The sequence below is a fragment of the Salmo trutta genome, chromosome 9 (assembly GCF_901001165.1).
Source record: "Salmo trutta chromosome 9, fSalTru1.1, whole genome shotgun sequence".
Lineage (NCBI taxonomy): Eukaryota > Metazoa > Chordata > Actinopteri > Salmoniformes > Salmonidae > Salmo > Salmo trutta.
Genome location: NC_042965.1, coordinates 17,626,833 through 17,648,475, shown reverse-complemented (window position 1 = coordinate 17,648,475; position 21,643 = coordinate 17,626,833). Strand labels below are relative to the sequence as shown.

The 21,643-nt window shown below is 43.3% G+C and overlaps 1 protein-coding gene across 7 annotated transcripts in view; it reads left to right on the top strand.

The window, feature by feature from the left end:
* The first annotated feature begins 1,776 nt into the window (after positions 1-1,776).
* Positions 1,777-21,643, top strand: part of LOC115200062 (GTPase-activating protein and VPS9 domain-containing protein 1) — a 39,307-nt gene continuing 19,440 nt past the window's right edge. For 2 of the 7 annotated variants that reach the window (XM_029762755.1, XM_029762758.1), the window contains exons 1-12: positions 1,780-1,954; positions 11,899-12,111; positions 12,575-12,842; positions 13,048-13,623; positions 13,777-13,860; positions 13,990-14,124; positions 14,642-14,831; positions 15,455-15,529; positions 17,763-17,920; positions 18,099-18,228; positions 18,464-18,589; positions 18,669-18,842. In XM_029762755.1, coding sequence (XP_029618615.1) covers positions 11,927-12,111; positions 12,575-12,842; positions 13,048-13,623; positions 13,777-13,860; positions 13,990-14,124; positions 14,642-14,831; positions 15,455-15,529; positions 17,763-17,920; positions 18,099-18,228; positions 18,464-18,589; positions 18,669-18,842 — 2,101 coding nt within the window. In that variant the 5' untranslated portion in view covers positions 1,780-1,954; positions 11,899-11,926. Of the gene's footprint in view, positions 1,955-11,898; positions 12,112-12,574; positions 12,843-13,047; positions 13,624-13,776; positions 13,861-13,989; positions 14,125-14,641; positions 14,832-15,454; positions 15,530-17,762; positions 17,921-18,098; positions 18,229-18,463; positions 18,590-18,668; positions 18,843-21,643 lie in introns of all 7 variants that reach the window. The other 5 variants (XM_029762762.1, XM_029762759.1, XM_029762761.1 and 2 more) reach the window with 4 other exon arrangements.

Genomic DNA, 21,643 nt, shown 5'->3' with positions numbered 1-21,643 from the left:
CCCTTCTCTTTGCATTTGTATTCTAGAGTAAACCATGCAGAGCCCTGTATTCAGCCACCTCTTAAGTAAATCATACAGAACACTAAAACAATGATCATACAATGTGATCAATTGATCAAGTATTTAGTCTTTCCCCTTTTTGTTGGTTTTACAAGCTGCGTCAGTGTCTTTTGTTGATGGTCTCCATGTGTTGTTCCATTTTGACCAATTTATGCACAAGTAGATGGGAAGCCTGTAGTTATTCACACTTCTATCAGATAGCCCTGAAGGACATTCAGATGACTTCAAGATTGATGAGCAACTGACACATCCTCTTCTAACTAATGCATAGACAGACTGTAAATCAAATTAGCCATGGCACATCCTCTGCACTGGAAACTAGATATCCGGAAGGACTACAGGCCATTATACAGACAAAGACAATACAGATAGTCATTTAAATGTTTAATCAATATTCTATTGCCATTTTGATAGTGTCTCGTAAATTGCCAACAGACACTATCCCATCACGATAGCACACCACCCTTCAATATGCAGGTAAATGTGAGAAACCAGCACTACTTCTGCTGGTCTTAAAACAGACATCTCAATATTCTTATGTAAGACAGTTTTCATCTTTGTTTTTCTTTACAAATGGAGATGGATGGCGAGAAAAACCTGGAGACAAGTCATTTTGAAGAGTGTATAAATTCATGGAACTTGATCGCCACCTATTGATGAAATTTAGACATTGCTAAAGTGGCAAATCAGGAAAGTCAAATTATTGTATTTCATGTTATTTGAAAACCTAGTTTGTAGTTTATAGCATACAAATCTGACCTGCATTTGTAAAAATAGTATGTTTTCTTTATTCAGGTAGTATGCCTAGTTTGAACAGTAGGGATGCCTCCTACACATTTACAGTGAAAAAAAAAAGGTGGGCTTGTCATGGACAAAGATTTTCTAGATTTTGCATCCCCAGCAAGAAAAGGTCAGGGACTCACAGCCTTGAGTCTCCAAGAGCATCATATGCACAGTTCATATATCCTCCTGACCCAGCAGAAAATATATCTATTGCAGGGTTGTGCGCTATAGTGATGGGATAGTGTCTGTTGGCAATTTATGACCTGGTCTCCACAATCACCAGACCTCAACCCAATTGAGATGGTTTGGGATGAGTTGGACCGCAGAGTGAAGGAAAAGCAGCCAACAAATGCTCAGCACATGTGGGAATTCCTTCAAGACTGTTGGGAAAGCATTCCAGGTGAAGCTGGTTGAGAGAATGCCAAGAGTGTGAAAAGCTGTCATCAAGGCAAAGGGTGGCCACTTTGAAGAATCTCAAATATAAAATATATTTTGATTTGTTTAACACTTTTTTGGTTACTACATGAATCCATGTGTTATTTCCTAGTGTTGATGTCTTCACTATTATTCTACAATGTAGAAAATAGTAAAAATAAAGAAAACACATTGAATGAGTAGGTGTGTCCAAACCTTTGACTGGTACTGTATATATGTTTTACATAAGTGTTTTTGTTTTTATTGGTGTATTTTTTTAACTGTATGTGTATGTAGAGGAATCGGTTATTAGTAAATGTGATATTTGTTTAACATTACCGTAAATGTGTACAGTAAGTAAGAAAACATAGTTTAGCATCCTGAAGTCCACTACAGACGACATTTATAAACAAGCTCTTACTTAGCTCTTATTAAATGTAAAAACAGAAAACTCACCAAACTATTCCAGGTTGAGATATTTACTAAAATCTCAGTGGCCCAGCGCGCATGCGGGTGGAGCGCGCCTACTCGTGATGACAGCAGATGACAGCTGACTGAGCTAGCGCTCTGACGAAGAGGGGAGATCAGGAACGGTCTGGAATAGACATATCTAGCGATTTAACTGGTCAGACACTGACATTATTTCACGGTTATAGGGATTCCATAAAGAACTGGTATACTATCAACAACTTGTTTGGTAAGTCATTGAATTCGTGTTATAGCTAAAGCGTTAGCTAGTTCTGTTTTCATCGCTGGCCTTCTTCTGCTAACGTTAGCTAGCTACTTCTTGGACGTCCTCCGTGATTGAACGCTATTTTCTTCCACAACTGGCCAGCCTGGCCTACCCAGGCAACATTGACATATCCCTATAAAGGTATCCCACCGTAGCTCGATGTTTGGCTAGTAACAGTGCTGCAACATTTCAAGTTGGCTAGGTCGCTAGCTAACGTTACTTAACCAACGAGCTAGTAAGCTAGTTAACGGTTACCGTTGTTGATAGATAGCTAAGTACAGTAACGTTAGCTATGCTCTCTGTGATAACTAGTTAAATATTTTGATAGGTGCCTAGATACTAGTTAACAAACTAACTACGCTATAGCGACCTGTTAGTGTTAACGTTAGTTAGATAATTAGATAGTTGGCTAGATAGCTAACCAATGCGCCTCTAATAGCAAGCTTTCTAACTAGCTAGATTGCTAGCATTTCACTGTTAACGTATGCCAGTATAATGAAAGGAAGCTAGCTAACTGTTTACAACAGAGGCCGACGGTGACACATTAGCTAGTATTAGTAACTAACGTTAGTTAGCTAACTAGCTAGTTAAACTAACAATTACGCAAGATGTCGACTGTGTTAAACAAGACAATACTGGGGCCCTAAAAATTACTAGATGGGCAAGTTGTCTTGGTTGCTTGAATAATTAACTAGCTAGCGAACGGCGGTCGCCTCTCCTTACCCACCTGATCCCCTACATTAGGTGTAGAATTGAGCCCCACCCAGTGCAGTGGCCGTGACTGTTCATGACTAGGGTAGTAGGATGAACCGTAGAGAACCAGGTGTGTGTGTGTGTGTATCAAGCGGGGCTCAAAGGTTTTCAAAACAGAATGGTCACACTAATTTATGTTGATTTAAGGAATGCACTTTACCTTTTGATTAGGCTAATTGTTAGAGCCAAAACATGAATACATCTCAATCACACAAATGAAGAGAAGTGTGCTCATAGATTTTTTTATTTTTTATTCTTGAGTTATTGTGATCTACCAGACATTGGACATCATTCAGGTTCCTTTGAATCTCAACTGACCTTGCCCCTGGAGTACTAGTAGTGTTGTTCCGAGGCAAGGTAGTAGTCTATGTTTTGGCAAGGTCAGGAGTTAGGATGTTGAACGCTCCAGAGCAGAGGATCAGGATGTCTCATTCAGCGTAGGAGTGCACTGTCAGGCTTTGTCTTCCTGGCAGGCAGCATTTGGCCTACATTTAGCAAAATAAGATTTTGAGCGTACATCTCAGTGAAGGTGTTGATTTTAGGCATACAGAATGTCTCCCCATTTGCTCCCACCTCTGAACTTAAAGCCTTTGCAGATATTTCATGCTTGCACTGCTTTGACCTACAGAATGCCCTCCTTTTGGGTATGGTTGTGTAAGAGGAAGCGTTTACTAATTTGTAATCCCTGGGATCTGATAGCCTAACCCAAGGTTGTAGGCATTAAAGATATCACTAGGGTTATTTTTCCGGTATTTTACAAATGTTTCAACCCCGAGAATAAATAATTTTTCTCCCGGGTAACACAGTATTTCTCGCCAAAACCGGTGTCATTCAAAAACATTATAAAGCATATATAACACAGCCTTCCCCGTAGCTCAGTTGGTAGAGCATGGTGTTTGCAACACCAGGGTTGTGGGTTCTCTCTTTCTCTCTTTCTTTCTTTCTCTCGGAGGACCTGAGCCCTAGGACCATGCCTCGGGACTACCTGGCATGATGACTCCTTGCTGTCCCCAGTCCACCTGGCCATGCTGCTGCTCCAGTTTCAGCTGTTCTGCCTGCGGCTACGGAACCCTGACCTGTTCACCGGACGTGCTTGTTGCACCCTCGACAACTACAATGATTATTATTATTTGACCATGCTGGTCATTTATGAACATTTTAACATCTTGACCATGTTCTGTTATAATATCCACCCGGCACAGCCAGAAGAGGACTGGCCACCCCTCATAGCCTGGTTCCTCTCTAGGTTTCTTCCTAGGTTTTTGGCCTTTCTAGGGAGTTTTTCCTAGGGAGTTTTTCCTAGCCACCGTGCCTCTTTCACATGCATTGCTTGCTGTTTGGGGTTTTAGGCTGGGTTTCTGTACAGCACTTTGAGATTTCAGCTGATATACGAAGGGCTATATAAATACATTTGATTTGATTCGATTCCCACGGGGGGCCAAGTACGAAGAAAAAAATAAATGTATGAAATGAAAATGAAATGTATGCATTCACTACTGTAAGTCGAGCCCTACATTAGACATTTAATGATCCCAAGCCCCAAAAAGTCAAAATAATTGTGCCGTTATCCAATACATATGTGATATAGGCTACTGCACATTACGCATGACAGAAAAACATACAAGTCCATAGATGTCGACAAACCATATCTGTATGGACCTCACTTTCTGCACGGGGGCATTGTCATACTGAAACAGGAAAGGGCCTTCCCCAAATTGTTGCCACAAAGTTGGAAGCACAGACTCGTCTAGAATGTCGTTCTATGCTGTAGCGTTTAGATTTCCTTTCACTGGAAGTAAGGGGCCTAGCCCGAACCATGAAAAACAACCCCAGACCGTTATTCCTCCTCCACCAAACTTTACAGTTGGCACTATGCATTGGGGCAGGTAGTGTTTTCCTGGCATCCGCCAAAACCAGATTCGTCCATCAGACTGCCAGATGGTGAAACGTGATTCATCACTCCAGAGAACACGTTTCCACTGCTCTCGAGTCCAATGGCGACAAGCTTTACACCACTCCAGCCGACGCTTGGCATTGCACATGGTGATCTTAGGATTGTGTGGCTGCTCGGCAAAGGAAACCCATTTCATGAAGCTCCCTACGAACAGTTATTTTGCTGACGTTGCTTCCAGATCCAGTTTGGAACTCTAGTGAGTGTTGCAACCGAGGACAGACAATTTTTACGTGCTACGCGTTTTAGTACTTGGCAGTCCCGTTCGGTGAGCTTGTGTGGCCTATCACTTTGCGGCTGAGCCGTTGTTGCTCCTAGACGTTTCCACTTCACAATAACAACACTTAGTTGACCGGGGCAGCTCTAACAGGGCAGAAATTCGACGAACTGACTTGTTGGAAAGGTGGAATCCTATGATGGTGCCACGTTGAAAGTCACTGCGCTTTTCAATAAGGCCAGTCTACTAGAGGTCGACCGATTATGATTTTTCAACACCGATACCGATTATTGGAGGACCAAAAAAAGCCGGCACCGATTAATCTGCCTATTTATATATTTTTATTTACTTAGTTTTTTGTTGTAATAATGACAATTGCAACAATCCTTAATGACCACTTTTATTTTAACTTAATATAATACATAAAATCGATTTAGTCTTAAATAAATAATGCAAAAACAGTGTTGGAGAAGAAAGTAAAAGTGCAATATATGCCATGTCAAAAGTTCCTTGCTCAGAACATGAGAACATATGAAAGCTGGAGGTTCCTTTTAACATGAGTCTTCAATATTCCCAGTTAAGAGGTTTTAGGTTGTAGTTATTATAGGAATTTATAAGACTATTTCGCTCTATACTATTTTGTATTTCATATACCTTTGACTATTGGATGTTCTTATAGGCACAATAGTATTGCCAGCCTAATCTCGGGAGTTGATGGGCTTGAAGTCATAAACAGAGCTGTGCTGCTGGCAAACGCAGTAAAGTGCTGTTTGAATGAATGCTTACGAGCCTGCTGCTGCCTACCACCACTCAGTCAGACTGCTCTATCAAATATAAAATCATAGACTTAATTATAATAAACACACAGAAATACGAGCCTTAGGTCATTAATATGGTAAAATCCGGAAACTATCATTTCGAAAACAAAACGTTTATTCTTTCAGTAAAATACGGAACCGTTCCGTATTTTATTTAACGGGTGGCAAACCTAAGTTAAAAAAATTGCTGTTACATTGCACAACCTTCAATGTTATGTCATGATTATGCACAATTCTGGCAAATTAGTTCGCAACGAGCGAAACTGCTGCATATACCCTGACTCTGCGTGCAATGAACGCAAGAGAAGTGACACAATTTCCCTAGTTAATATTGCCTGCTAACATGAATTTATTTTAACTAAATATGCAAGTTTAAAAAAATATACTTCTCTGTATTGATTTTAAGAAAGGCATTGATGTTTATGGTCAGGTACATTCATGCAACGATTGTGCTTTTGCTAAATCACCACCCGTTTGGTGAAGTAGGCTGTGATTTGATGATAAATGAACAGGCACCGCATTGATTATATGCAACACAGGACAAGCTAGTTAACTACACATGGTTGATGATATTACTAGGTGAACTAGTGATTATGTGAAGATTGATGTTTTTTTTTATAAAATAAGTTTAATGCTAGCTAGCAACTAACCTTGACTCCTTGCTGCACTCGCGTAACAGGTGGTCAGCCAGCCACGCAGTTTCCTCGTGGAATGCAATGTAATTGGCCATAATCGGCGTCCAAAAATGCACATTACAGATTTGTTATGAGAACTTGAAATCGGCCCTAATTAATCGGCCATGCCGATTAATCAGTCGACCTCTACACTCTACTGACAATGTTTGTCTCTGGAGATTGCATGGCTGTGTGCTGAATTGGATACACCTGTCAGCAACGTGTTTGGCTGAAATAGCCAAATCCACTTATTTGAAGGAGTGTCCACATACACTACACTGTATAACGCATATACAAAAGTATGTGGGAGGTCTTTTAAAAAAATAAAAAATAAACGTGTTCCTACACAGTAGTTGTAGGACAGGCATAGGGTAGGCCTACTAGATGTGACAAACAATGTCTGTGGGGAACTCGCGCATGAAAGAGACACGGGTCTCCTATTCACATTTTTATTGTGCTGTCCAACACTCACTATTCCTGAGCTTCGGTGATGTAGTGAATAATTTCTCAGATCCTCGTTCTGACTGAAGTACTTTAGGCTGTTTATTACCTCCACCACTACCTCACTTTCAGCTACCCTGCTTACCCTGGTTTCAGTTTCATATTTGTATTTTCCTAATTATCTAAGACCAAATATCTGACTATCTTATGTTGTCAATTGGATGTGGTGGGGCTGGATTGCTGGAATAGGTTGGGTAGAGTTTTGCCATGTCTTTTTGTGGTGTGTGAGCTCCTTCTGAGAGGTGATTGTTGGGAGGTGCAGCGTGCACCCCAAACCATTGCACACAGGAGCTGGTAAAATGTCTGCAGTCCAACGGAAGAAGGCCTGACGAATTTCAAAGGGACACAGCCCTTGAAGCTGCTGCTCAGCTGTTGGGCTAGGCAGTGGCGTGGCGTACCACAGATAATACAACTGGAGTCCTTAACCTGCTCATGCAAACAGTCCTATTTGATCTCATGTTGAGGGGAAGTGAAAAGGGGACTTTGTGTTTGAGTTTCGAGTGCCTTTAGAAAGTGATTCCTTTCTGTGTGTCTATAAAAAGCACTTTGTTCTGTTGGCTTGTGTTGCATGTTCAACTGAGGGAATGTTTGGGCTGTGTTCCAAACACCTCCATAAATGTGCTGTGTGGTGAGCTGCATCACTGGTTGAGGTGCTTTTCAGTTTTCTTTTCCAGATGGTTTGCTTCACAATGATTCCTTGTTCTGAGCCTAAGCATCATGTACGTAATGTTGGGAGGGATGGCTTTGGACTGAATTCTATTTCTAGCCTACCTACCGCTAACTACCATTCTGTCTCGCACACCCCCGCCTGTGCCTTTTCACACCACCTACAGTGGTTTTTCTTCTGCTTTTGAGTTCCCCGTCCTTTTCCATTACTTACTCATTAGGTAGGTCTACTCAACAAATCTTCAACTCGGAAACTGCTTTACCCCTACCAGGCCACAGGTCCTACAGTACCACCTGTGTGTCGGCCCTAGGCCTACATCCTTTACTTCCACACAGGACTGTGACAAATGTAGTCTACTCTTTCAAGAGCCTACCGCACATGCTTATTCTCATGGACTGGTACACTATGTTGGTCATTAATCTATTGATTAGCCTTAAGTAAGTGTTTGACAGATTTTTATTTATTTACCCAAGATCCCCCAGTGTCTTCATGGTTCCAGAAAACTCCACAGTGGCCAGTCCATCATTGGATTTAGCCTACTAAAGGATCACAGAGACTTTGTGTATAACCCATGATTAACCTTTCTTATCTGGCATGACATGGTTAAGAAAACGCTTCTAAGCCTCATTAAAATATTTATGCCTCAAACTACATACGTTTAATAGTATGAAGCCTTTGTAGTTGTGTGCAAGCTCTGAGGCAGGGTTCTCTTGGCTGTTTTCACAGGCCTCCTAGCCTCACAATCTTGTCAGTTTTCCTTGGTAGCAGCCATCCACAAAGAACCTTGTGTCAAAGAATGCTCTTGGAAATCATTTAAATTTCATGCATTCTGTCTGGTTTGTGTGTGAAGTAAAGGAAGACTAATATGATTTGCATATACTCTCGTGCTGTGAATAATGCTACCAGATGCTTGTGTGAGCGAGAGTAGTGGCTTGCTATTGTTTAAAAGCCCCTCCCCCACTGTCAATCTTAGCCAATAGAACTAGTGTTTCTGCCTTGACTACTGACAGTCTACTTCCTCTGTCAGTGTGTGAGCTAGGATTCTGCCAACATGGCCTTTCCTGCTCTTCCTCAGGATTCTACTCTGAGAATAAAAATGATCCATTGTCCTCACTTGTAAATCTACTCCAAACTGCCCTGCATGTACAGTTGAAGTCTGAAGTTTACATACATCTTAGCCAAATACATTTAAACTCAGTTTTTCACAATTCCTGACATTTAACCCTTAAAAATTCCCTGTTTTATGTCAGTTAGGATCACCACTTGATTTTAAGAATGTGAAATGTCAGAATAATAGTAGAGATTTATTTAAGAATGTGATGAAAGCAATAAAAGCTATGTGGGTCAGAAGTTTACATACACTCAATTAGTATTTGGTAGCATTGCCTTGAAATTGTTTAACTTGGGTCAAATGTTTCAGGTAGTCTTCCACAAGCTTCCCACAATAACTTGGGTGAATTTTAGCCCATTCCTCCTGACTGAGCTGGTATAACTGAGTCAGGTTGGTAGGCCTCCTTGCTCACACACACTTTTTCAGTTATGCCCACAAATGTTCCAGGCTTTGATGGCCATTCCAATACCATGACTTTGTTGTCCTTAAGCCATTTTGCCACAACTTTGGAAGTATGCTTGGGGTCATTGTCCATTTTGAAAACACATCTGCGACCAAGCTTTAACTTCCTGATTGATGTCTTGAGATGTTGCTTCAATATATCCACATACTTTTCCTACCTCATGAAGCCATCTATTTTGTGAAGTGCACCAGTCCCTCCTGCAGCAAAGCACCCCCACAACATGAGGCTGCCACCCCCGTGCTTCACGGTTGAATGGTGTCCTTCGGCTTGCAAGCTGCCCCCTTTTTCCCTCCAAACATAACGATGGTCATTATGGCCAAACAGTTCTATTTTTGTTTTTTATAAGACCAGAGGACATTTCTCCAAAAAGTACGATCTTTGTCCCCATGTGCAGTTGCAAACCGTAGTCTGGCTGTTTTATGGCAGTTTTGGAGCAGTGGCTTCTTCTTTGCTGAGCGGCCTTTCAGGTTATGTCGATATAGGACTCATTTTACTGTGGATATAGGTACTTTTGTACTGGTTTCCTCCAGCATCTTCACAAGGTCCTTTGTTGTTCTGGGATTGATTTTCACTTTTTTGCACCAAAGTACGTTCATCTCTAGGAGACAGAACGCCTCTCCTTCCTGAGCAGTATGAATTCGGTGTGGTCCCATGGTGTTTATACTAGAGGTCGGCATGGCCGATTTATAATTAGGGCCGATTTCAAGTTTTCATAACAATCGGTAATCAGCATTTTTGGGCGCCGATTACGGCTGATTACATTGCACTCCATGAGGAGACTGCGTGGCAGGCTGACCTCTTGTTACGCGAGTGCAGCAAGGAGCCAAGGTAAGTTGCTAGCTAGCATTAAACTTATAAAAAAACAATCAATCTTCACATAATCAGTAGTTAACTACATACACATGGTTGATATTACTAGTTTAACTAGCTTGTCCTGCGTTGCAAATAATCAATGCGGTGCCTGTGAATTTATCATCGAATCACAGCCTACTTCGCCATACGGGTGGTGATTTAATAAGCGCATTTGTGAAAAAGCACTGTCGTTGCACCAATGTACCTAAACATCAATGCCAATCTTAAAATCAATGCATAAGTATATTTTTTTAAAACCTGCATATTTAGTTAAGAAATTCATGTTAGCAGGCAATATTAACAAGGGAAATTGTGTCACTTCTCTTGCGTTCTGTGCAAGCAGAGTCGGTATATGCAGCAGTTTGGGCCGCCTGGCTTGTTGCGAACTGTTTGAAGACCATTTCTTCCTAACAAAGACTAATTAATTTGCCAGAATTTTACATAATTATGACATTGAAGGTTGTGCAATGTAACGGCAATATTTAGACTTGTGGATGCCACCCGTTCGATAAAATACATAACGGTTCTGTATTTCACTGAAGGAATAAACGTTTTGTTTTCGAAATGATAGTTTCCGGATTTGACCATATTAATGACCTAAGGCTCGTATTTCTGTGTGTTTATTATAATTAAGTCTATGATTTGATAGAGCAGTCTGTCTGAGTGGTGGTAGGCAGCAGCATGCTCGTAAGCATTCAAAATGTAATTCATTCTAACAGTATTTTACTGCTTTTGCCAGCAGCACTTCACAATGCTTGAAGCACAGCGCTGTTTTTTACTTCAAGCCTATCAACTCCCGAGATTAGGCTGGCAATACTATTGTGCCTATAAGAACATCCAATAGTCAAAGGTATATGAAATACAAATGGTATAGAGAGAAATAGTCCTATAATTCCTATATTAACTACAACCTAAAACTTCTTAACTGGGAATATTTTAGACTCATATTAAAAGGAACCACCAGCTTTCATATGTTCTCATGTTCTGAACAAGGAACTTAAACGTTAGCTTTTTTACATGGCAAATGTTGCACTTTTACTTTCTTCTCCAACACTGTTTTTGCATTATTTAAACCAAATTGAACATGTTTCATTATTTATTTGAGACTAAATAGATTTTTATTTATGTATTATATTAAGTGTTCATTCAGTATTGTTGTAATTGTCATTATTATATATCCTAATAAAAATCGTCAGATTTAATTGGTATCGGCAGTTTTTGGTCCTCCAATCGGTATTGGCGTAAGTCATAATTCTCTAGTTTATACTTGCGTACTATTGTTTGTACAGTTGAATGTGGTACCTTCAGGCGTTTGGAAATTTCTCCCAAGGATGAACCAGACTTGTGGAGGTCTACAATTTTTTTTCTGAAGTCTTGGTTGATTTCTTTTGATTTTCCCATAATGTCAAGCAGAGGCACTGAGTTTGAAGGTAGGCCTTGAAATGCATCCACAGGTACACCTCCAATTGACTCAAATTATGTCAATTAGCCTATCAGAAGCTTCTAAAGCCATGACATCATTTTCTGGAATTTTCCAAGCTGTTTAAAGGCACAGTCAACTTAGTGTATGTAAACTTCTGACCCACTGTAATTGTGATACAGTGAATTATAAGTGAAATAATCTGTCTGTAAACAATTGTTGGAAAAATGGCTTGTGTCATGCACAAAGTAGATGTCCTAACTGACTTGCCAAAACTATAGTTTGTTAACAAGAAATGTGTGGAGTGGTTGAAAAACAAGTTTTAATGACTCCAACATAAGTGTATGTAAACTTCCTACTTCAACTGTAGCTCTGTCCTGACTGCACAGTACTCATTCTCTCGCCAACGATGTCATTACCATCCTCATTACCATTTATCCCCCAGTGTCGCTGATCTCCCTCTTCTCTCACTCTTCTGCAGTCTTTAGCCTCTGAGTGAGCTGGTAAAGATGGTGAAGCCAGACATCCACACTCTGGCCCACCACCTGAAGCAGGAGCGGCTGTATGTGGCTTCAGAGAAGCAGCTGATCCAGCGGCTCAACGGGGACGTGCTGAAGACTGCTGAGAGGCTGTACCGTGCTGCCTGGATCACCAAACAGCAGAGGATCAACCTCGACCGGCTCATCCTCACCAGGTCAGCATGGGTCCCCCAGAGCTGTTGTTACCAGGGCATTTCAACGAGATTGATCCAATTGGAGAATAGAAACAGTTCTAATAGGAACTCACCATTATAAAAATACATTTTGAGTTGTCCTCATCTTGTTTGCATTCGGCAGTGTGACCTTTAGTGAACTAGTAGACTAGTAGTTCTAAAGTAGGATCCCACCGTATTAAACTGTCTTATCTTCCTGATGTGATCATGTTGTTTGTTGTAAATCCTGCCGAACACGGTGCATGTCAGAGACAGCCGAGCACTATTTAGATTAGCAGCCCAAAAGGGAAATTGCAAGGAATCAGAGGAGTCCTGCGATCAGCAAGCATGTCATACAATTACATGTCACTCCAATCAGTAATCAACAGCTCACTCTTGCCCATTTCCAACCACTGGTTTGTGGAGCCTTCTGCTCTCGTAGTAATTAAAGCTCCCTGTCCTACAGTGCTGAGGCCTCCCCGGCTGAATGCTGCCAGCATGCCAAAGTGCTGGAGGACACGCAGTTCCTGGACGGCTACAAGACTCTGGGCTTTCAGGAGAGCATCTATGGGGAGTTCCTGGGTCGGGTGCGCGAGAACCCTCGGCTGTTGGCCTCCTGCCTGGTGGCTGGGGAGAGGCTGAACCAGGAGCACACACAGGGGGTCATTTACACCGTCTTCACCTCACTCTACGGCAACTGTATCATGCAGGAGGATGAGCGCTACCTGCTGCAGGTGAGCAGCCCCGACATTTTCTTATCTATGATCTATACACTTATACTATAAACACACAGCCATTAGCCACATGCACTCACCAAATGCACAGCAGCCACCTCTTATTTAACACTACCTGTCCTCATAGGTAGTGTGATGAGGCCATTTATAACCTCTGTACTGCTAAATCTGATGGTAATGGTGCTGCTGTTTCTATCAATTCCAGGTCCTCCGCTACTTGGTGGAGTTTGAGCTGAAGGAGAGCGACAACCCTCGGCGGCTGCTGCGGCGGGGCACGTGCGCCTTCAGCATCCTCTTCAAGCTCTTCTCCGAGGGGCTGTACTCGGCCAAGCTTTTCCTCACCGCCACCCTCCACGAGCCCATCATGCAGCTGCTGGTGGAGGACGAGGACCACCTGGAGACGGACCCCTCCAAAGTGACGGAGCGCTTCACGCCGGCCCAGCAGGAGCGCCTGTTTGGGGAGAAGGGCTCGGAGGGCTACAGGCAGAAGGTGGCGGCCGCCGTGGAAGCCAACGAGGCCAAGCTGGTGACCCTGGTCAACAAGTTCATCGGCTACCTGAAGCAGAATACCTACTGCTTCCCCCACAACCTGCGCTGGATAGTGTCTCAGATGTACAAGACGCTGTCGTGCGTAGAACGACTGGAGGTGGGAGAGGTGCGGACCATGTGCACGGACCTGCTGCTCACCTGCTTCATCTGCCCAGCGATAGTCAACCCTGAGCAGTACGGCATCATCTCAGACGCCCCTATCAACGAGGTGGCTCGCTTCAACCTCATGCAGGTCAGTGGACGACCCAACAGACTCATACATCCACACTATTCTTATCCATGCCTGGACATTGACCGCTTACGAATCCTATTTGAAATGTTAGATAAGATCAAATATTGTTACCTTTCCCCTTTATGCATTCTAATATTTATCTTTGTCCTGTAGGTAGGGCAGCTTCTTCAACAGTTGGCAATGGCTGACGATGATGGAGACCCCCGGAGGAAAAACAGTTTGGCCAAGTTTGATAAGGTAAGATCCTCAAACACACATCTTAATATATAATCGGGTTGTCCATGGGGTAGCTTTTATTACATTCTGAATACATGTTTTGCTTCTTGCCTTATTATTGAAGTTGACTGTCTGCTTTTGTCACCTCAGAGCTGTGTAGCTGCCTTCTTGGATGTGGTAATCGGAGGGAGAGCTGTGGAGACACCGCCCATGTCCTCCATGAACCTACTAGAAGGACTCAGCAGGACTGTGGCGTACATGACACACAGTCAGCTCCTCTGCCTGGTACGCAGCTGATCTGACTGTTTCAGTCTGAATCTTGTGTGGCTTATATTGTAGTTAGCCTAGTCTGGAACAGTATGTACACATTTTAGACAGGCAACAGTAAACCTTCCTATGTTACAGGAAGTGAATTTGACATGTCCAGGCTTGTCAGACCAAAAAGGGAGGAGACATTTCACACAGGTTGTTGAGAGTGCTGTTATGTCTCAAGGACTGGGAGTTACCGTAGCGTACTCAAAGTATTACCACATCCTCTGGGAATTGCTGTTCTGTGGCTCCTCCCTTAGTTACCTTTCCTTATAACATTAGTGTGGTAATCAATAATTACCCTAGCTGTATTCTATTGGCATGTCTCAAGCCCAACTTTTTAGTTTAATTGTGAAGAGCCCTGCACTTATCACCCGTGTCATAAGTTCTCCACCAGCTTAGCTATTGAAGCCTTAGTAAAAGTAATTGGATTCCTCATAGAAACTAGGATGTGAGAGTATTAAATGAAGTAATTAACTCCTATGGTGTTCAGGTGGACTTTGTACGGAGTGTGATGGCAGGGGACCACCTCCGGGAGGAGGAGCACATGCTCCTGGAGACCATGCTGGCCAACGTGCCCCAGTCCCGTACGGTGAAGAGCAACAGTCTGGAGCTCACCCCCTCCAACACCCCCCAGCTCTCCCCAGCCACCACCCCCGCCAACAAAAAAAACAGGAACATAGGTACCTACCTACCGACCTCCTCGGCTGTTGTTACTGTAGACCTGCAGCCACTGGCTTTCTGACAGAGAAATACGTACTGCACAATGATATACGTGGGTTTATCTCCAGTACTTGTTATTCCTGTTATAGCATTGCACCAGTTGGAGAGTTCAGTTTGAAATTACAATGAAACCAGCCTTTTTATGTACTAACTATAGGTTGTTTCATTCATGGTAATAAATAACTAGGTGAAGTAGCTAAAGTTGTAATGGCTGCAGGAAGCCTCTTATATAGGAAGCTAATGAGGTTCTAGGCCTGTTCTACAGGTAATTAGCAGCCTCTAGATTGGAGATCCATTACGCAAATGAAAGCCAATTTAATTACAAAATATAAATGAACCCTTTCTTAATTGGTATGGATGGAGAAATATATACCTTCCATCATTAGGAATAAATCAATTAAATGTGATGGCGACAACATCCTCCTCCATTTGAAATAAGCCACTTTAAGCTTCCCTACTGAAATGTGAACCTTTTCAATTTGAAGCTGTTTTACACAGTTGCTTGCTAGTCGCTCTGTATTCTCTCTCTGTTGCCCTCAACCTTCTTCCTCCTTTCCTCCTTTGCTGCCTGTGATCGACCCAGGACAACAGTTAGCAACTTCCTGGGACTCCACAACCACCACCCTGTCTGCTCACATTCCATTAGTTACCCCTTTTGGTGGGTAGCCTGGCAGCCCTGTGAAGCTGACTAGAACTAAAGCGTGTTTGTGCCACCTAGTCATGTGCCACTGCCAGTCACATACACCCAGTACCAGCCATGCTCATAGCCATGGTCCCTGCTGCAGTCCCACTGCTTCACCACCAGATAGAGCTAGCTGCTAGATGTGCTCTTGTCACCATGCCTTTTCACCATGCCTGCTTTGCCCTGTGCTCTAGTCTTGTAGACCTGGTTTATACCTGGTTCTCTGCTGCTTGTTTTCACTCACGTGGTAAATTCTATTGTGTTTAATTATACGTGCTTTTGGCTAAAGAGAAAATTGAAGTCAGACATTTTTTTGCTGATGTTGGGATCTTAGATCCTTCTGCATAAAGCAATGCATCATAATTACCATCCAGAGCACAATCAGGTCAGTCATTAGAATGGTATGCATGCCACGTGCTGATTGGGATGTGGAGTGTGACTGCTTCACCGAGTCCGACATGCACTTGTGATTTGTGAACCTTATTGGATGTACTCATTGACCTGTATTACACTGGACGGGTTACACAGCACAGGTTGTCTAAGCAGTGTCGAGCAAAATATCCAGTCTCTATTAGGAAAGATTGATTGATTGATTTTAATGATTGAATCCAATTGAGTCAAATTTTTCTGTTCACTGCAATACCTCTTTCACAATGCAAAACTGAAAGGTTGGGAGCAGCTAACAGGTAATCTAAGAAGCAATGCAGTCCGTATCTAGTTGTGTATAGGTACGTGAGTTTTTGTGTTTATAGTTAGTATAGCCTACGTTTTTGCTTTTATTATTATTATTATTATAGTTGAAGCCGATCCCTTTCTTTTGTGCCCCCTGAATCTCAGTAAGTGAGTATTACAGAGTAACACCTTGTCACCTGCTACCACTGAGTGTCTGTTAGTTAGTAACATCTCGTCCCCTGAGTCTCTATTAGTTAGTAACATCTCGTCCCCTGCTCCCACTGAGTGTCTGTTAGTTAGTAACATCTCGGCCCCTGAGTGTCTGTTAGTTAGTAACATCTCGGCCCCTGAGTCTCTGTTAGTTAGTAACATCTCGGCCCCTGAGTCTCTGTTAGTTAGTAACATCTCGGCCCCTGAGTCTCTGTTAGTTAGCAACATCTCGGCCCCTGAGTCTCTGTTAGTTAGCAACAACTCGGCCCCTGCTCCTCTGTTAGTTAGCAACATCTCGGCCCCTGCTCCTCTGTTAGTTAGCAACATCTCGGCCCCTGCTCCTCTGTTAGTTAGCAACATCTCGGCCCCTGCTCCTCTGTTAGTTAGCAACATCTCGGCCCCTGCTCCTCTGTTAGTTAGCAACATCTCGGCCCCTGCTCCTCTGTTAGTTAGCAACATCTCGGCCCCTGCTCCTCTGTTAGTTAGCAACATCTCGGCCCCTGCTCCTCTGTTAGTTAGCAACATCTCGGCCCCTGCTCCTCTGTTAGTTAGCAACATCTCGGCCCCTGCTCCTCTGTTAGTTAGCAACATCTCGGCCCCTGCTCCTCTGTTAGTTAGCAACATCTCGGCCCCTGCTCCTCTGTTAGTTAGCAACATCTCGGCCCCTGCTCCTCTGTTAGTTAGCAACATCTCGGCCCCTGCTCCTCTGTTAGTTAGCAACATCTCGGCCCCTGCTCCTCTGTTAGTTAGCAACATCTCGGCCCCTGCTCCTCTGTTAGTTAGCAACATCTCGGCCCCTGCTCCTCTGTTAGTTAGCAACATCTCGGCCCCTGCTCCTCTGTTAGTTAGCAACATCTCGGCCCCTGCTCCTCTGTTAGTTAGCAACATCTCGGCCCCTGCTCCTCTGTTAGTTAGCAACATCTCGGCCCCTGCTCCTCTGTTAGTTAGCAACATCTCGGCCCCTGCTCCTCTGTTAGTTAGCAACATCTCGGCCCCTGCTCCTCTGTTAGTTAGCAACATCTCGGCCCCTGCTCCTCTGTTAGTTAGCAACATCTCGGCCCCTGCTCCTCTGTTAGTTAGCAACATCTCGGCCCCTGCTCCTCTGTTAGTTAGCAACATCTCGGCCCCTGCTCCTCTGTTAGTAAGCAACATCTCGGCCCCTGCTCCTCTGTTAGTTAGCAACATCTCGGCCCCTGCTCCTCTGTTAGTTAGCAACATCTCGGCCCCTGCTCCTCTGTTAGTTACTAACACCTCGGCCCCTGCTCCCCCTGAATCTGTCAGTGAATGAGTAAAGCCTTATACCCTGTCTCTCTCCCTGCTCCCCCAGCAGCCTCCCGCAGTCGTAGCCGTTCCGAGCTGGCCCAGCAGGGGGAGGCAGAGGCTAGTTCTCTGGAGTCCCTGCAGGAGGTTATGCCAGAGGAGGTGCTGGTGATCTCACTAGGAAGCAGCCAGCAGACCATCCCTGGGATGATGTCAGAGAATGAGGTAACTAACGAGCGTGGAACATTCACATTGTTATGGAGAGTATATGGTGTAATATACACTTGCACACAACATTGGAAATGAAGGATCAATGCATTTTTTATATAACAGGTATATTTGTCATTATCGGAAGCCCACAGTAAGAGCCAGGATGGCAGTAACCAGTGCTGTTCCCTCTCAGGTGTTGACCATGCAGCTGACTGATGGGTCACAAGGGGACACTCCTGCAGATGACACCAAGCACCATGGCAAGCCAGACAAAACCCTGCGCTTCTCCCTCTGCAGTGACAACCTGGAGGGCATCTCAGAGGGTCAGCGTTCTAACAGCCCACATGCCCTGCTGACTTATTAGTTACTACAGCAACACAACATAATGTTTTTAATGTTTCACCATGGAATGAGGTGTTAATGGCTGTTAAACTACTGTAATAAGTGTATCTGTTCTTATGTAAACAGTAACTGTTCATGTACCACAAAAAGAGGACCTTGTGTAATCTGATGCGTTGTAGTTGGAAATGTCTAAATGTAATTGTTTTCTTTGCACAGGCCCGTCCAACCGGTCTAACTCGGTGTCGTCTCTGGACCTGGAGGGAGAGTCTGTGTCTGAGCTGGGAGCTGGGCCATCAGGGAGCAATGGGGTGGAGGCTCTACAACTACTGGAGCATGAGCATGGTGTGTTGTGGGAAATCAATGTCAGGGATCATTACATTGAGCTGTGATAACATTGTCATTATCCCTGTCCCACCCCCAGCCACCACTCAGGACAACCTGGATGACAAACTGCGTAAGTTTGAGATCCGCGACATGATGGGCCTGACAGATGACCGGGACATCTCTGAGACAGTGAGTGAGACCTGGAGCACAGACGTGCTGGGCAGCGACTTTGACCCCAACATGGATGAGGATCGACTGCAGGAAATAGCTGGTAAGTCATAGGGAGAATCTCAATGGCGTACTCTTTGTGTCCTCTCCTCGCCTCCTTCTTCTCAAAATCCATTGGATTTAAAAGCCAGAGGTCCCTCCCCTCTGACCTTCTCTAACAATTGGTTTTGAGAAGGGGGCAAGGAGAGAGGATATGAGGAGTATGCAATTGAGATTCTCCCATAGACATAGAGGTCCTTACTATGTCAGAAAATGTAGCACAATACTGCCACCTTGTGGTTTATGGCTAAAACAGTATGTTAAGCCTTCATCAAATCAAACTGTATTTTAATTGTCACATGTTTCGTAAACAACAGGTGTAGACTAACAGTGAAATGATTACTTACGGATCGTTTCCAACAATGCAGAGTTAAATATAAAAAATACAAAAATAAATAGAAATAGTGACAAAAGGAATAAAATACACGGGAATAACAATAACGAGTAAGAATAACATGGCTATATACAGGAACTAGAAAAGAACGTGGCTATATACAGGGAGTAGAACATAACATGGCTATGTACAGGAACTAGAAAATAACATGGCTATATACAGGGAGTAGAAAATAACAACGTGGCTATGTACAGGGAGTAGAAAATAACATGGCTATGTACAGGGAGTAGAAAATAACAACGTGGCTATGTACAGGGAGTAGAAAATAACAACGTGGCTATGCACAGGGAGTAGAAAATAACATGGCTATGTACAGGGAGTAGAAAATAACAACGTGGCTATGTACAGGGAGTAGAACATAACATGGCTATGTACAGGGAGTAGAAAATAACATGGCTATATACAGGGAGTAGAACATAACATGGCTATATACAGGGAGTAGAAAATAACAACGTGGCTATGTACAGGGAGTAGAACATAACATGGCTATATACAGTGAGTAGAAAATAACAACGTGACTATGTACAGGGAGTAGAACATAACATGGCTCTGTACAGGGAGTAGAACATAACAACGTGGCTATGTACAGGGAGTAGAACATAACAACGTGACTATGTACAGGGAGTAGAAAATAACAACGTGACTATGTACAGGGAGTAGAACATAACAACGTGGCTATGCACAGGGAGTAGAAAATAACATCGTGGCTATGTACAGGGAGTAGAAAATAACATCGTGGCTATGTACAGGGAGTAGAAAATAACATCGTGGCTATGTACAGGGAGTAGAACATAACAACGTGACTATGTACAGGGAGTAGAAAATAACAACGTGGCTATGTACAGGGAGTAGAAAATAACAACGTGGCTATATACAGGGAGTAGAAAATAACAACGTGGCTATGCACAGGGAGTAGAACATAACAACGTGGCTATGTACAGGGAGTAGAAAATAACAACGTGGCTATGCACAGGGAGTAGAAAATAACAACGTGGCTATGCACAGGGAGTAGAAAATAACATGGCTATGTACAGGGAGTAGAAAATAACAACGTGGCTATGCACAGGGAGTAGAAAATAACAACGTGACTATGTACAGGGAGTAGAACATAACAACGTGGCTATGTACAGGGAGTAGAACATAACAACGTGACTATGTACAGGGAGTAGAACATAACAACGTGGCTATGCACAGGGAGTAGAACATAACAACGTGGCTATGCACAGGGAGTAGAAAATAACAACGTGGCTATGCACAGGGAGTAGAAAATAACAACGTGGCTATGCACAGGGAGTAGAACATAACAACGTGGCTATGCACAGGGAGTAGAAAATAACAACGTGGCTATGTACAGGGAGTAGAACATAACAACGTGGCTATGCACAGGGAGTAGAAAATAACAACGTGGCTATGCACAGGGAGTAGAACATAACAACGTGGCTATGCACAGGGAGTAGAAAATAACAACGTGGCTATGTACAGGGAGTAGAAAATAACAACGTGGCTATGCACAGGGAGTAGAAAATAACAACGTGGCTATGTACAGGGAGTAGAACATAACAACGTGGCTATGTACAGGGAGTAGAACATAACAACGTGGTTATGCACAGGGAGTAGAACATAACAACGTGGCTATGTACAGGGAGTAGAACATAACAACGTGGTTATGCACAGGGAGTAGAACATAACAACGTGGCTATGTACAGGGAGTAGAAAATAACAACGTGGCTATGTACAGGGAGTAGAAAATAACAACGTGGCTATGTACAGGGAGTAGAACATAACAACGTGACTATGCACAGGGAGTAGAAAATAACAACGTGACTATGTACAGGGAGTAGAAAATAACAACGTGGCTATGCACAGGGAGTAGAAAATAACAACGTGGCTATGCACAGGGAGTAGAACATAACAACGTGGCTATGCACAGGGAGTAGAACATAACAACGTGGCTATGCACAGGGAGTAGAACATAACAACGTGACTATGTACAGGGAGTAGAACATAACAACGTGGCTATGTACAGGGAGTAGAACATAACAACGTGGCTATGTACAGGGAGTAGAAAATAACAACGTGGCTATGTACAGGGAGTAGAAAATAACAACGTGGCTATGTACAGGGAGTAGAACATAACAACGTGACTATGTACAGGGAGTAGAAAATAACAACGTGGCTATGCACAGGGAGTAGAAAATAACAACGTGACTATGTACAGGGAGTAGAAAATAACAACGTGGCTATGTACAGGGAGTAGAAAATAACAACGTGACTATGTACAGGGAGTAGAACATAACAACGTGGCTATGTACAGGGAGTAGAAAATAACAACGTGGCTATGCACAGGGAGTAGAACATAACGTGGCTATATACAGGGAGTAGAAAATAACAACGTGGCTATGTACAGGGAG